The 14,604-nt window shown below is 38.6% G+C and overlaps 2 protein-coding genes across 2 annotated transcripts in view; both read right to left on the reverse strand.

Moving 5' to 3' along the window:
• Positions 1–4,887, reverse strand: part of atp9a (ATPase phospholipid transporting 9A) — a 51,313-nt gene extending 46,426 nt beyond the window's left edge. The window contains exons 1-4 of the mRNA XM_079587585.1: positions 4,704–4,887; positions 3,020–3,164; positions 282–395; positions 76–184 (exon numbers count right to left, since the gene is read on the reverse strand). Of these exons, the coding sequence (XP_079443711.1) occupies positions 76–184; positions 282–395; positions 3,020–3,164; positions 4,704–4,771 (436 nt within the window). The 5' untranslated portion in view covers positions 4,772–4,887. The remainder of the gene's footprint in view (positions 1–75; positions 185–281; positions 396–3,019; positions 3,165–4,703) is intronic.
• A 1,550-nt stretch (positions 4,888–6,437) lies between these two features.
• Positions 6,438–14,291, reverse strand: sall4 (spalt-like transcription factor 4). Its single transcript, XM_079588026.1, has 4 exons — positions 14,002–14,291; positions 9,234–11,738; positions 8,840–9,144; positions 6,438–8,736 (listed from the first exon to the last, which is right to left on the reverse strand). Exons 1-4 carry the CDS (start codon positions 14,066–14,068, stop codon positions 8,314–8,316), a joined length of 3,300 nt encoding a protein of 1,099 aa, XP_079444152.1. The 5' UTR covers positions 14,069–14,291; the 3' UTR covers positions 6,438–8,313.
• Between the last annotated feature and the right edge of the window lie 313 nt (positions 14,292–14,604).

Consider the following 14,604-nt stretch of genomic DNA (forward strand, 5'->3'; position numbering starts at 1 on the left):
CGACTTCATTCTACATGAAAACACCACAAACTCATTGGCACACAAAGTGCTTTATCATTGGAAACAATAGCTCACCTCTTGTGGAGAGTTTGCTGTAGATCTGTGAATTGACCTCTTTGTCTCGTAGGAAACATCGTATCTCCTCAACGGCTTCCCTCGCGATCGTAATAATCAAAACAAACCCCTGATGGAAAAAATGCAGAAAAAAACGTATTACAGTTTGCCTGTGTGAACATTAGTATCAGGCCTATATATCATAACAAAACTGTATTGTGACTCACCAGAGGAACCCAGTATGTGTACAGAGCCCCTAATCTGAGCTCATTCACAAACTGTGAGCAGGCCAGCAGCAGAAAGTACAGGTTGAAGAAGTATTTGAACTGGTTAAATAACACCTATAAACACAAACACGTGACGATGAGTAAAATAACAGCACCTGTGAACTGATACAAATATATTTTAATTTTAAACCAGATATGATATTATTTTACAGCTCTAAGTTTGAACAAAACTTGGTAAAAGTGATTGTACTACGATATATACCATGGTACTGAAGATTCATACACTACCGTTCTTGTTTGGCGTTAGTACGATTTTTTTACGTTTTTTTAGTCTCTAATGCTCAACAAGGCATTCATTTGATTAAAAAAACTGTAAAAACAGTAATATTGTGAAATATTGTTAAAATTTAAAATGAGTTTTTACCCTTTTAATATATTGTAAACTCCAATTTACTCCAATTTATAATTTTCAGCATCATTACTCCAGTCTTCAGTGTCACATGATCCTTCAGAAATCATTACATGCTGATTTGATGCTCAATAAATATTTCTCATTATTATTAATGTTGAAAGCAGTTGTGCTGCTTCATATTTTTGTCGAATCCGTGATACATTGTTTTCAGGATTCTTTATTGAATAGAAATTTCAAAAGAACAGCATTAATTTGAAATTGAAATCTTGTGTAACATTATAAATGTCCTTTACTGTCACTTTTGATTCGTTTAATGTGTAATGTGTTGAATAAAAGTATCAATTAATATTTTTAAGAAAAAAAGTCATACTCTTTTGTTAGTGATATTAGGGTGTTTTCGTGCAAACGTTTTCAGATTCAATTATTCAACATATTTTCATTAACTATGAAACACATTTAGCCTACATTAGCAACCATTGTTCAGCTAGAATGACATTGGTCTTGACGATCCCAGACAGAGCTTAGTGTTTACATTAAACCACCTCACTGTTTGCTTTTTGAGTTCTACTCATTTACAAAACATTCAGAATTGAACTCTGATTATCATTTGTCCTTCAAATCATTCAAAATAACCAGAAGGCATTTGCAATGCAAAAAATATTTTTTCCATACAGCAATCTGCTCAAGGTTGTTTTTAAACTGGTGGAGCTCGGCATGGCATGTGTAAACAGATTTTTTAATTTTCTGCACTGATTTGCAAGTGGTGTTTGTGCTAAATTCGCAACCCAAGATGCTAGGGCAGAGGTGTCCAATCACAGCCCTGCAGAGTTTAACTTCAACCTTAATAAAACACACCTGAACCAGCTAATCATGGGCGTCTCAGTCAGCTCCCTAGTTTAGTAGTCAGGGCACTGATCAGGGAGTCGGCCATTTTAAGAGCTGACTCGATCGCAAAATCCTTCCAGTGCACTGAAACGTTCGCTCCCTAAAAAATCCCACAATGCACCGTGAGAACCAAGGAGCATCGATGCTCACGGAAGTTCTGAAGCACGAAACTTGAATCACGCGAGCCATGCGATTGATGTTTTTAAAATACAAACCATTATTTTATTATATTTCAGCTTGAACAGACACCGCTAGACATGTAATGGACATAATCTAGCTAAAATTTATAATTTATTTATGGCTGAAATGTTGCATGTATATGTAACAAGCATTTATCATAATGTACTTTAAATAACATTACAAGTAATGTCAGAAAGATATCAGTTCTGCTGTTGTTCATAAATATCAGTGATGTTGTACAATAAGGACGTTGTCACGTCACCGGAAATAGAGTCAGTGTCCCAATGCGTAGTGAGCCAGGTCCTTGCCTGAATTCATGAACATGATACACTGATTCACGAGCTAGGAGACTAGAGACAGATTGAGACACACCCAAGCTCTTACTAGGCATTCTAGAAACTTCCAGAGAGGTTTGTTGAGGCAAGTTGAAGCTAAACTCTGCAGGACAGTGGCCCTCCAGAAACGAGTTTGGACTCCCCTGTGTTAGGGTGTATTGAATAGTGGCCAAGGCATTGCTACACTCTAAAAAAAATGCTGGATTGTATGGACAATATGGACAACCCCAAACGTTGGGTTAAAAATGTCATTTAAAAAAGTAACCCAAAAGCTGGATTTCTCCATATTTGAGTTGAAACAACCCAGCATTTTTTAGAGTGTACTTTAGTCGCTTTTCCACCGTCGGGCCTAAAAGAGTTCTCTTTGCTTGTCCGTTCCATTCCATGCCAATTCAGGCCAGCCGGTACGGATATGGTTTCATTTTCCACTGTGTGGCTGATAACGGAGCTCTTTGGAACGTAATACAAATGCGTCAGTCGTTGCCATGGTAAAATAAGAACCGTTCGGCCCGACGGTGGAAAAGCAGCTACTGATGCGAAGGTGTTCTATGGTTGCTAGGGAGTTCTGAGTGGTTGCTAGGATGTGACTAGATGGTTCCTTACTGGACAAAGTCAAAATTAAATTAAACTTTTATGAAAGAATGGCATTGATAAAAATCAAAACTCTGATCACAAATGCAATAACACACATCTCCTCGACAAGCAGCTAGATTTGTAAAAGTTTTAATAGTTGGATTTAAGAGTTTTTCAAAAAGAAATTCAAGGAAGAAAACCTACAATAGCAGCCTCAATGTGTCATGGGCGACTCTGTTAACCACCAGAACAATTAAAGAACACGTTGAGCAACATAAACCATTGCTCAACACGTTCCTAAATGACTCTGGTGGTTAACACCAACTTCTCTCTGAGCATTTGTAGTCACTTACCCCAGGCAGGAAGGTGAAGAAATTGTATTTCTGGTTGTTTATGACATTTCTTGGGTATCTCTGCTCTCTTTTTTCCGGATGGCCCAACCACACGGTCCGCGGACGGAAATCTCCCCCTCCGCAGCATCTGGACCATGGGCAGCACCTAAATATACAACGACATTACATGTAGCTTGTTTCACAAAGCACTTCAATTAATATGGCAATGTATTAGCAAGTACTTCGTAATAGAAAGAAACTTAACATACAGATACTGGAATTTCACTGTAGCCAAAGAAATATTTTCAAGCAAGAAACTAAATTGTGTCAGTAAATATTAGCTTTCAGCGTCTGCCTCCTACCAACACCTTCATCAAACAACCTCTTATCAAGAATTATTTGTATTGGATATTGTATTTCCCTATAGATGACAGTTTTGTATTTAACAGTATTGTGTGTCTGTGTGTGTGTGTGTGTGTGTGTGTGTGTGTGTGTGTGTGTGTGTGTGTGTGTGTGTGTACACACATACAGAGCCAGTCAAAAGTTTGGAAACATTACTATTTTTAATGTTTTTGAAATAAGTCTCTTATGCTCATCAAGGCTGCATTTATTTGATCAAAATACAGATAATAAAAATATATTGTGAAATATATTACAATTTAAAATAGTGTTTTTCTATTTTAATTTACTTTTTTTTTTTTTTATCATTTATTTGGAAAAGCCAAATTTTCAACATCATTACTTCAGTGTCACACGATCCTTCAGAAATCATTCTATTATGCTGATTTGATACTCCGTTATTAACAATGTTGGTAACAGTTGTGCTGTGATTTCTATTTTAAATAAATGCTGTTGGTTTTTAACGTTTTATTCATCAAAGAATCCTGAAAATGGTGCCTCAGGTTATACTTTTTTTTTCTCCAACATTGATAATAAATCAGCATATTAATGATTTCTGAGGGATCATGTGACACTGAAGACTGGAGTAATGCATCACAGAAATAAATTATATTTTAAAGTATATTCAAACAGAAAACTACTATTTTAAATAGAAATAATAATAATATGTTTATATATATATATATATATATATATATATATATATATATATATATATATATATATATATATAACTTTACATGGTACATTGAAAAGAATACCATGGTACATGTCCAAACAACGGGGTGCTTTTGTAAGACAAAGCCACCGCAGTAATATAGTGGCATCAATGGGGATTTTATTAGTAAGGGCCATTATAAATAACCGAGCATTATATTGCATTCAAAGCTTGGTCTAGGTCCCTAGTTTCGACCATCCTAACAAGCGGGCTTAAATGCATTATGCAATAATGGACTACAAAAGGAGAAATGTTTATTTAGGAGAAATATTGTGACATCATTGACAACAAATCACCTGTGTCCCGGAACAAGGATGTGCACTTGTCTCTATACAATAATATCAAGACGCTAAATTCACTTAGACGACATCTTCATGGCAAATATTCAATGATATATAACGTTACAAAATAAACAAAGAGCTAAGTTACTCGTGTCACGTCGCGATAATGTCGTTATCAACATGTTTTTGCTGGTTAACCGGGCTGTTAGCCACCATGCTATCTCACATACACCGTCCATAAACAATAAGCCTCCATTTTCCAGTCGACACGATTCCGCGTTCATTTAACGTTGTGTTATCCTCTTACCCGTCTCTTCGTTTGTTGTCATGTCGTTTTTTGTGTCGGACGGGCTGCAGAGGAATGTTGTCCGTCATTGTTGTCCGCAGTGGAGCAGGAGTCGCCCGCACGCAGGGCGGAGGCTGATGGGTTGGGCTGTGCGTGAAGCCAGCATGATGATGATGATGATGGGACACTTCCAGATCAGCACCCTGTCCCTGGCCTAAGTGTATCAGCTAGTCGTTTATCATTATGCCTTCTTTCTTATTTAAAATTACTCAAACTATAGCTATAAGTATGTGCTGATTTACATGTTTCTATACTTTTTTTTGTAGATTCAATATATTATGCCATATTGCCATTCCATATCCTATGTGTTTAGCTTAGATACAAATTTGACTAAAAATGTAAGCTAGACAAGTGTAGCTTCTATTAACACAGAAGTACAATATCCATAAACCACAATGTCTTTGATAGTCCCTTACAAAAACAATTCAAATTGTACTACCATTATATGCACTGTATTATTTGTATTTTTTTGCCTTTTTAAATTTTAAAGTACCATAGTACCAATCAACACTACTTTTGTAAGTGAAATAACATACTACAGAGGACATAACATATGAATATATATATATTTGCCCATTGGTTTCTTATGCTCTAAACAATTTATCATAGGACACTTGTTTAAAAAATAAAAAGACAAAAAATGTCATAATGGGATTTTTCTAAAATTCACTAATACAGTTTTAGGTTTCAGGATTTTTTAAACTTTGTATAAAGATGATTCTCAACTACGTTATGAAAAATATAATGGAATTAATTGATATACTGTATTACTTTACCCATTTATGGCAATTTTACCCACATATTGCATAGTCACATTCAATTAAATGCACCTATACACTGTATCTTTCAGTCTTTGTATCAGTATTTGCATATTAATGTGTTATTGGGGGAACATGTGATGAAAAAAAGAAATGTAATAGTTGGCAACATTTTCATATCTAATATTTAATAGGAATATTGATATAGAATTCCTTTCCCTATTCACTTGTGTTTCCCAGAATGCCTGATAAACATGATTTAAATCCTGGTGTCCTCTACAGTGGACATGTATGAAATCAATGCCCTGCTTTATAACAGACAGTAATATTTTGATTACAAACTCCATAACATTTTCCTGAGATTTCCTGAACAATTTGAAAATTAGTCAGATTTAAATCATACAAAATATTAACATATTTCCGTAAGAGTCATCATTTTATCACTAAATTAATGTCGGAGAAGTTGTGAAACCTCCAAATATTTGGTATTTTGGTAACACTGTGACATGCATGGTATCAGAGAAATTCATTAAAATATAATGTCTACTACAGTGGACAAAAGTCTATTCCTGGGTTCCAGGAGGATATGGTTCAGTACCACGTTACACAAACTTCAGTATGATTTCAATGTGAATGAAATTAAATATAATGGTGTTCTTTAAAATAAAATAAAAAATAAAAAAAGTCCACCAGATGATAATGGAGAAGGTCCTTTTAAATATCTGAGACCATGACCATCTATTTTGTTCAGTTCACCTTATTAACAAACAAATTACTTAAGTTTTAGAGGAATTTCAATAATAAAAAAAGCATTTTCCTATACATTAGAATCAATTTAGACAAGTATGCCACATATTGTATCTATTATCCACCTTTGTGTCCTCCGGTGTCTTTTCTGAAACTAATGACTGCATGTGGATTTAAACAACAACATTTTGGAAAAGTTATCCTTGGTTTTATTCTCAAAAATATCAGAACGGAAGGGAGAACAAACAAAAAGCAAACATTTACAAAAAGTCTACACTGTAAACAAGCCTAAAACAGACTCAACATTTGAACAATCATACAGACATGACCCCATTTGACCAAGATCTGACACCACCTTTTTTACATCTAGGGGGGAAAAAAAAGGCACAACTTGGTAAATGCATATTAGAAAGAGAATTTACAGGAGGAGTCTGCCTATTCTGAACAAGTGTTGTGCAAAGTGTCTGGCGATACATTCATTATATTACAGAAATCAGCAGGTTATGGGGGCACAATGCAACCATAACTCCAAACACAATGCAAAAAAAAAAAAAAAAAAAAAAAACGACATCTAAATGAGGTAGAAATTTGACCAGCATAAAGTTTTTACGTTTAGATACGCTGCATACACACAAAAGTCCATTCTTTCACTAAGAATGCATGGCTACGATCTCTAATCATGTCCTCACAACAATCAATACACATTTGGGTAGTAAACCATGACTTTCCTGGAATAAGAATGACTGCTGACTCCTTCTGGGACGAGATATGCATGCCTGCTTAGCACATCGGTATAAAATGCATGGAAAACAGCAAATTTACAGAATTCTAAAACTCAGTGGATCCTAAAACGGCAGCAAGCAAGCAAATGATATCTGATTGATGGGTCCAAGAAACAAAGTTAACAGAATAAATGGCAAAAGCTTGGTTTATATCAGATCTTAGCAGAATGAGGAAAAATAAAGTGCAAGGAATGATTAGGCATTTCAGTATTATACCGGCCTTTTTAACTCCTATCAAAGGTCTCAAATGAAAGCGACTCAATGCAATATTTGATAAGGACCACTGAAAGCAAGAAAACAATTCTCCAACGAAATCACTTTCAAAATAAATGAATGGGCTACAGCTAAATGCAAAAATACAGCATATTTTGTTCTAAATAAAAGATGAAATCCAAAAGGCTTCTATTACAATCCTGTGGTGTCTTTTGTGATAGGGGGGGGGGGGAGATGAAGAGAAAAAGGAAAATAAAACAATTCCAAGACAGGCACTTAGCGAAATTTTTGGTATTAAGCGCAGATAGAAACTATGAGAATAAAAAAATTCATAATAACTTAGTGAAATCCAGTTTCAAAACAAACATCTATACTACAACTACTCGCTACTCAATGAAACTGTAGATTCAGTAGATTGTGTGGAATGGTCAATTAATTACATTTTTCTAGGCACGAATTCCACAAACACATTTGCTGTATGGCATCTATGCCATGGATGTCATTTTGTGACTAATGAACTTTAATCGAACGCAACTAAGAACAGGACCATGAGAAGTCAAGCAGAGATGAACAAGATGTTAACTGTTAAAACATTGAGATCTCGGGTCACCTGTGGCAGAGATCCTCCTGAGGGTCATAGAGCTGAGCACAATGCAACTCAAGAGTGTCCTATCACTAATGAGACTGCTCCAGAATAAAGCTATTTCAAGTAAGACTTACATTCAACTTCTAGAAACAAAACTGACAAAATACCCGCATATATTAATAGAGAGAGAAAGAAAAGGGGAAGAAGAAAAAAAAAACTACAGTAGTTAGATCAGATTCAATTAGAAGAAGTAATCGCTAGCATGTAAGGGTCCAAAAAGGAAGGCATGGCCCGTTTTAGGGTATAGGCTCATTTAACAAGGGTATGTAAATTAGCAACTTCTTAAAAGCAATCTTACACACATGAATTGATTGTACCAACTAAGGACTGAATTAATAAATAGCCCAGTTCCTAACATCTCAGCAGGCTCATAAGCACAACGCAGACTGTCGATTGGGAACATTTGTCTGTAGTCCTTTCACTGTCTAATTCACTTTACCCTCCTCCATAAAATGTGGAAACTTTGCTAGGCTTTCAGAGCCATTCTTTTCCATTTCTGCAACTGTGCCAGGGATGCCCGCCTGAGAGGACTCCATCTTGGTTATTCCCCCAGTAGAGCCCACTAAAGGACCTCCAGCAAGACTTCCTGGTAGAGGGATGCCGCCATTTTGGATGACTGAAATTTCATTGGTCTTCATGGTCAACCCATTTGTGAAGGCAGCAGCGTACTGGTTCCACACCGATGGGTCGAAATTCATCGGTGGGGGAATCAAATCCTTTGGGGGAGGCAGCATGTCTGGAATCATCTTGGGTTCGGTGCCCATGGCCATCAAAGCCATTGGGTTATCCAATGAGAGGCGCTGACCTCGCCTTGCTGTATTATTCCACATATGCGTCCCAACGTGCACCTGTAAAACATAAAACAAGAGTTCATGAGATTTACTGGGGTATAAACGGGGCATTTGATTTACAATTAATTCACTTAAAAAGTCAAAGCAAAGACAGCGTTACCTTAAGGTTTCCCTTTGTTGTGAAAGCCCTGCCACAAATTGTGCACCCAAACGGCTTCTCGCCCGTGTGTGTACGTTCATGGATTTGCAGGGCACTGGCAGATGAAAAGTTTTTTCCACACATGTTGCAGAGATGTTGCTTGGTGGACCGACGAGGAGCATTAGAAGTAGAAGGAGGAGTAGCAGCTCCTTGAGGCAGCTGGGAGCTGTACAGGCTGTGGGCACCCATGGGAGTCTCAGGAGGGATCTGCATCTCCAGTTTGACCAGACTTGGAGGCACCCTCATGAATGATAACTGACTAGAACCTAAGAGAGAACAAATGCATTAATTTGGCAAAACATCAAGAGGAGCAGTCAGCACCAAAGTTAAGCATGTTGAAATTAACAAAACGTACCATAGTCGCCATTGGAGAAGGAGAAGCCCGGCTCCTCTTTAATGGGTTTTGGAGCCAAACTTGATGTCAAGTCCAGTGCTCCGTTGTTTTCACTAAAATCTTGAGGTGCATCAGAGTCTGGTCTGGATTTAACACCATCGTCTGGGTTTGTGTATTCTGGGGATTTCGACGGACCATTACTCAGGGGACCGTCTATAGGGGACAAAGAGTGAAAGGACACAGAATCTGACACACCCGGACTGCGGCCATTCTTGTAATCCATTTCCCCAGACCCTGAAGGCGAATCTTTCAGCCCGCTATCGCTCTCTGAAGCAGTGCTGCTTTGCCGTTGAAGGTTCAGTGCAGAAGTAAGGCTCTTCATGTGGTTCTCCAGGGCAGCGATGCCTGTAAACATAGATGGTGGACCTGGGAAAGCCTGATCTTCTTTGCCATTGGGCTGGGGCTGGGGATGGGGCTGGGGCTGGGGCTCTGTAGAGTTGTTCAGCTTCTCCTGATTGTCCAAATCAAAGTCTTGTTCTTCCATACTCTCTTCATGCCCAGTGGAGTCAATGTTCTTATCCTCAGTCATACTAGCATCCAGTGCTTCAGGACTTTCAAACTGACTCTCTGGCAAAGGTGTGTTGGGAATCTGGCCGCCCATGTGCATACGAATATGCTGCTGAAGGACGACTGCGTTGGTGAACTTCTTATGACAAATTGGGCAAGAGTGTTGCATCTTAAGAGGAGTGTTGGCCCTATGAACGCCATAATGAGCTTTAAGGTTGCCCTTGGTGGAGAAAGCCCTGCCACAGATTTTGCATTTGTATGGTCGCTCACCAGTGTGTGTGCGGTAATGCATTTTGAGGGAACTTTGGCAGCTCAGCACTCGGTGGCAAATAACACATTCATTGGGGTCATTTGTCCTCTTGTCCAAGCCATCCACCATTTGCTGAAGTTTTGCAGTATCAGAGCCATTTTCACCAGATAGACTGTTACCATTTAGGTGGTGCAATCCAGCCAGCGCATCCGAGGAATCTTTGCTCTGATCCAGTCCCGCCATCTCCTGACCGAACATGCTGGAAGAAATGGATGCACCATCACTGCCAGATGAAGAAGGCCTCTGGGAGTAGATGTCCCCACCTACTGTAATATCAAATGAGGGCTTGAATGCTTGGAGCACTGGTGGATGGAGACTTGTCGAAGGAATCCCCAGCACTGGTTTGGTGTCATTAAAATTATTTTCCTCCATGGGGGGCAAAGACATGCCATAAGGAATGCCATTGTTTGTTGGTATATTGTCCAGGTGTTCTGGTACAGGATGTGGATTCATCTTAATGTGTGGGTATTTTTCTTTGTGCCTCTGGAAATGCACTTTGAGGTTTCCTTTAGTTGTGAAACGGTTTCCACAGATGTTACATTTAAAGGGCCTTTCGCCAGTGTGTGAGCGCAAGTGGATTTGTAGAGCGCTGTCATTTCCAAATGTTTTACCACAGAACTTGCATTTGTGCTTGAGCATGTGTTCGCCAGAGACCATTTTTGACTCGGGCATCACAGGAACCTTATTTTTCGCCTTTTTAGAGGGATCCATGCTTGCTGCAAGGCTATTAAAGGGACTCTGTAATCCCATGACCCCTGGAGATTGCGGAAGCAGCGCTGGAAGTCGGCTAGCTAAATCAGGGAGTCCTTTAATGTCTGCTTTTAAGGGCATTGAGCCCAAACCTCCAGCGAGGGATGTGGGGATGGTGGCGGATTGAGGTAGTTTTGCTTGCTTAAAGGCTTCCAAGGACAAGTTCTGGGAGCCCGTGCGTTTGCCAATGAGGGCAGCTGCAGCGGAGAGCTGCTGGGATAAATGTGCACCCAGTGCTTTCAGTGGATCCACAGCAGCGCCTACTGCAGAGTGGAGACTCTGAGGTGCCATCATTGCCACCTGGATTCGTATCTGCTCAGTTAGCTGAATCTGCTGCAGTTGCTGCTGCTGGAGACTGACCAGCTGCTCCAAGATCATGGGGATTGCAAGAAGGGCATCTTGGTGTGGTTGCGGGGGTGGAGACTTCTGATTGGCCGAATTGGAGGAGTGTTGTGTTACAGCGACTTTGGTAGCAGGCATGGACTCAAGAGTCACATTAGAGTCTTGCATTTTGGAAGATGACGAGTACCTCATGTCTGGACTGCCAGACACATCTTGATCGTGATTTGAGGGGTCATCCTGGTTGAGCATGAGCTCTCCTTCCATCATTTCATCGGACTCTGTGCTGTGCTTTGAATGCAAATTACTGGTAGACTGATCGCCGTGATCACCCAGGAAATTACCCGGAGAACGCTGGGAGAACTCAGAGGACACTTCACTCCGATCACCATCTTTCATGATCACTACCTGCTGACTCTTGGTGCAATTTCTCTCATGTTCAAGAAACTCGACCTCATCGAAGAACTCAGCGCAACATTTGTCGCAAACCCTGGTCTCCTCTGATCGTCGCCTCTTAGCCTCATTGCCATTTTCCTCACTTTGACCGCTGTGCAAGATCCCTGCAGCAAAAAAATAAAAAAGTTGAAGACATGAGTTATTTTAATAATTTGCTGTAAATAAGGAACACAAATATAATGTTAAAAGTATTCCCTGCTAATTAAAGTTTTTATTTAGCATTTATAATCTGAAATAACGAATTAAATGGCACATTTGGATATGTGAATTTGCATAACATTGAGAAACACACTTATTGGATAAACTCAAGTTGCTATTATAACCAGTCACATACAACTTTTCAGTTGTGCAGTCCCACCAGACGATGGCAGCATTTACAGCATGTACAGAATGAAATCCAAATCTTACTAGAAAATATTTACCAATAAAAAGGGGTTAACTAGCACTTAAAAACTTCTCCTTCCTCCAACAGATTTTCCATTTCTCAATCAAACAAAATGCATATGGCTCATAAACACACAGCATATGCTAAACTGATGTTCAAGTAATTAACATACAAATGTTGTTAGGCAGCCCCAATACTGAATTATAAAAGAATGCTGAGAACAGTCTAAAAGGAGCCAGTCGGTAATTCGTAAAGCAGAAAAAGCCAGGCAAATTAAATTAGGCTACAGCACCATTAGGGAGGTCCTTTTAACAGAGCCATTGTTAAATGCAAATTTCATCATCTCTCATGAATGGGAAAGACCACCTGTTAACATTCTGACAGCGAAACTGGACATGTTAATTGTTCACCAAACAACTTAAAGGGATAGTTCACCCAAAAATGAACACTCTTTCATCATTTACTCACCCTCAAGTTGTTCCAAACCTGTATGAATTTTTTTATTCTGCTGAACACAAAAGATATTTTAAAGAATATGGGTATTCAAACAATTGATGGACCCAATTGACTTACTATACTATGGTTTGGTTACCAACATTCTTCAATATAGCTTTTGTGTTCAGCAGAAGAAAGAAACACATAGGCTACAGGTTTGAAACAACTTGAGAGCGAGTAAATGACAGAATATTCATTTTTGGGTGAACTATCCCTTTAAAAAGTTGCATTGCTCTCAGAGCCAGCAGATAACCAAACACCTCAAACCAACATAAGTTTGATATAAAAAATAAAATAAAAAGTTTGATAAGATGATCCACTTTCAAAAACGGGACAAAAAGCTATAGTCTAGATTGCATGTTAAATTTCTAAAAAAATAAAAATCAGTGGAGGTACAATCAAACGCTAAAATGGCTTGATTTAAACAAATTGTGCCAAAAATGTATCGTTTCAAATCATGCGTTTAGGGTTGAACGGATAAATTTTACCCCCCTGCACATTAAATCAGCTCACCACAAGGGGGCGTTTGATCAATGCACAAGGGATACAATGTGTCTTTACTGATAGTGTTATACTGATTGTACCTGAACTGAGAGAGAAATCCACATGCAATATTGTACAACTCAACTGGCTGAGATTAAAGTCAACTTTAAACAAACAGAACAAATAAAGCCCAATCAGCCTCAGTCAATATACAATTAAACACATCTATACCATCTTTACTCTAAGAATGACCACATTTCGGTATGTCATGTAGATGTGGTTTACATTTACACCCCCATTGCAACACAACTTCATTTCCATCCCCCATCCACATCTCCATATGCGACCAAAAGAAACTGTGGGGGATTTATTGCTTTGTGGTCAAGCATGTTCGCGACTCACATTTCATGCCGACCTGTTGAGCACCTTTGTTTAACAGTGGTCAGTGATACCAGTGCGCCACATCAAATATTAAAACACATGAGCATAGTCTGGAATATACACGTACATTTATCAGCCAAGTCATACAGCTGAACGAAGCAAAAGACACAAATAGTCTATATTTATATTTTATCCTTATCATATTCTCTCATTAGCCAATCTATAATAGACACCCATCAAAACGCAACACTAAATACGTGAAAACAAGAAGCAGCTGACTCGAAGAATGTAAAACGCACAAAGTCGATAAATATTAGCGATTTAGTAAATACATTAGACTAGCAAAACCACCAAACTAAAGAAAAATAAATCAAACTACACCTTTTCTTCACCTGAATTAAACCGCGTTGCACGCCAAAGTTTGTTTACACATTTATGCCGATTTGTATACAACTGTTATACAGCAACTTTTCAGTTGATTCGGTCATTCATAAAACCAGTCAATTTAAAGGCTTGTGATCCCATTTACGCATAAGTACATAATTACATATTATGAAATTAAACATATAACGTATACAGTACACAAACTCAAATATAAACAAAGTTTGGTAAGTCAGACTTACCATTTTCTGTCGAAGCGGGCTCGTCTGAATTGATATGCTGTGGTTTGGACTGCTTGCGCCGCGACATGGTAACCTACAACCATCAGGGGCGAATAGTAAGACTATTTAGTCCCTCTCCTTTAGAAATTCTCCAGGTTGGGGGAAATTAGCCCCTCGAGTAGAAATGCGCATGTCAAAGTAATTATTATTATCAATAATGCATTGCGATTTATCATGCTCTTCTGACAGCTGATTGGCTCCGGTCCAAAGTGCTCGCGCATTATTCAAATGAGGCTTCATTGATGAGAAATGCAGAGTCGAGAGAAAGGGGGAGGAGATGTATGTGTGTGTGTGTGTGTGTGTGTGTGTGTGTGTGTGTGTGTGTGTTTGTGTGTGTGTGTGTGTGTGAGAGAGAGAGAGAGAGAGAGAGAGAGAGAGAGAGAGAGAGAGAGAGAGAGAGAGAGAGAGAGAGAGAGAGAGAGAGGGAGGGAGGGAGGAGAAGGAAAAACGCGCACGCGGGGAGAATAATTTTAAAAGAACAATTCAATCACAATCTGATTCTTACAGTAATAAACTATATTAATCTTAAGGTCTGAATTATTTTATATTAAATTGTATTATTGT

Source organism: Phoxinus phoxinus (assembly GCF_949152265.1).
Source record: "Phoxinus phoxinus genome assembly, chromosome: 18".
Lineage (NCBI taxonomy): Eukaryota > Metazoa > Chordata > Actinopteri > Cypriniformes > Leuciscidae > Phoxinus > Phoxinus phoxinus.

What these genes read in the sequence shown, in the direction of transcription:
- sall4 (XM_079588026.1), bottom strand. Translation starts at nt 14,068, where the DNA reads ATGTCGCGGCGCAAGCAGTCCAAACCACAGCATATCAATTCAGACGAG. An exon ending in GCCCGCTTCGACAGAAAATG is followed by an intron (nt 11,739 to 14,001) that starts GTAAGTCTGACT and finishes TTTTTGCTGCAG; the next exon opens with GGATCTTGCACAGCGGTCAA. An exon ending in CAACAAAGGGAAACCTTAAG is followed by an intron (nt 8,737 to 8,839) that starts GTAACGCTGTCT and finishes TATGTTTTACAG; the next exon opens with GTGCACGTTGGGACGCATAT.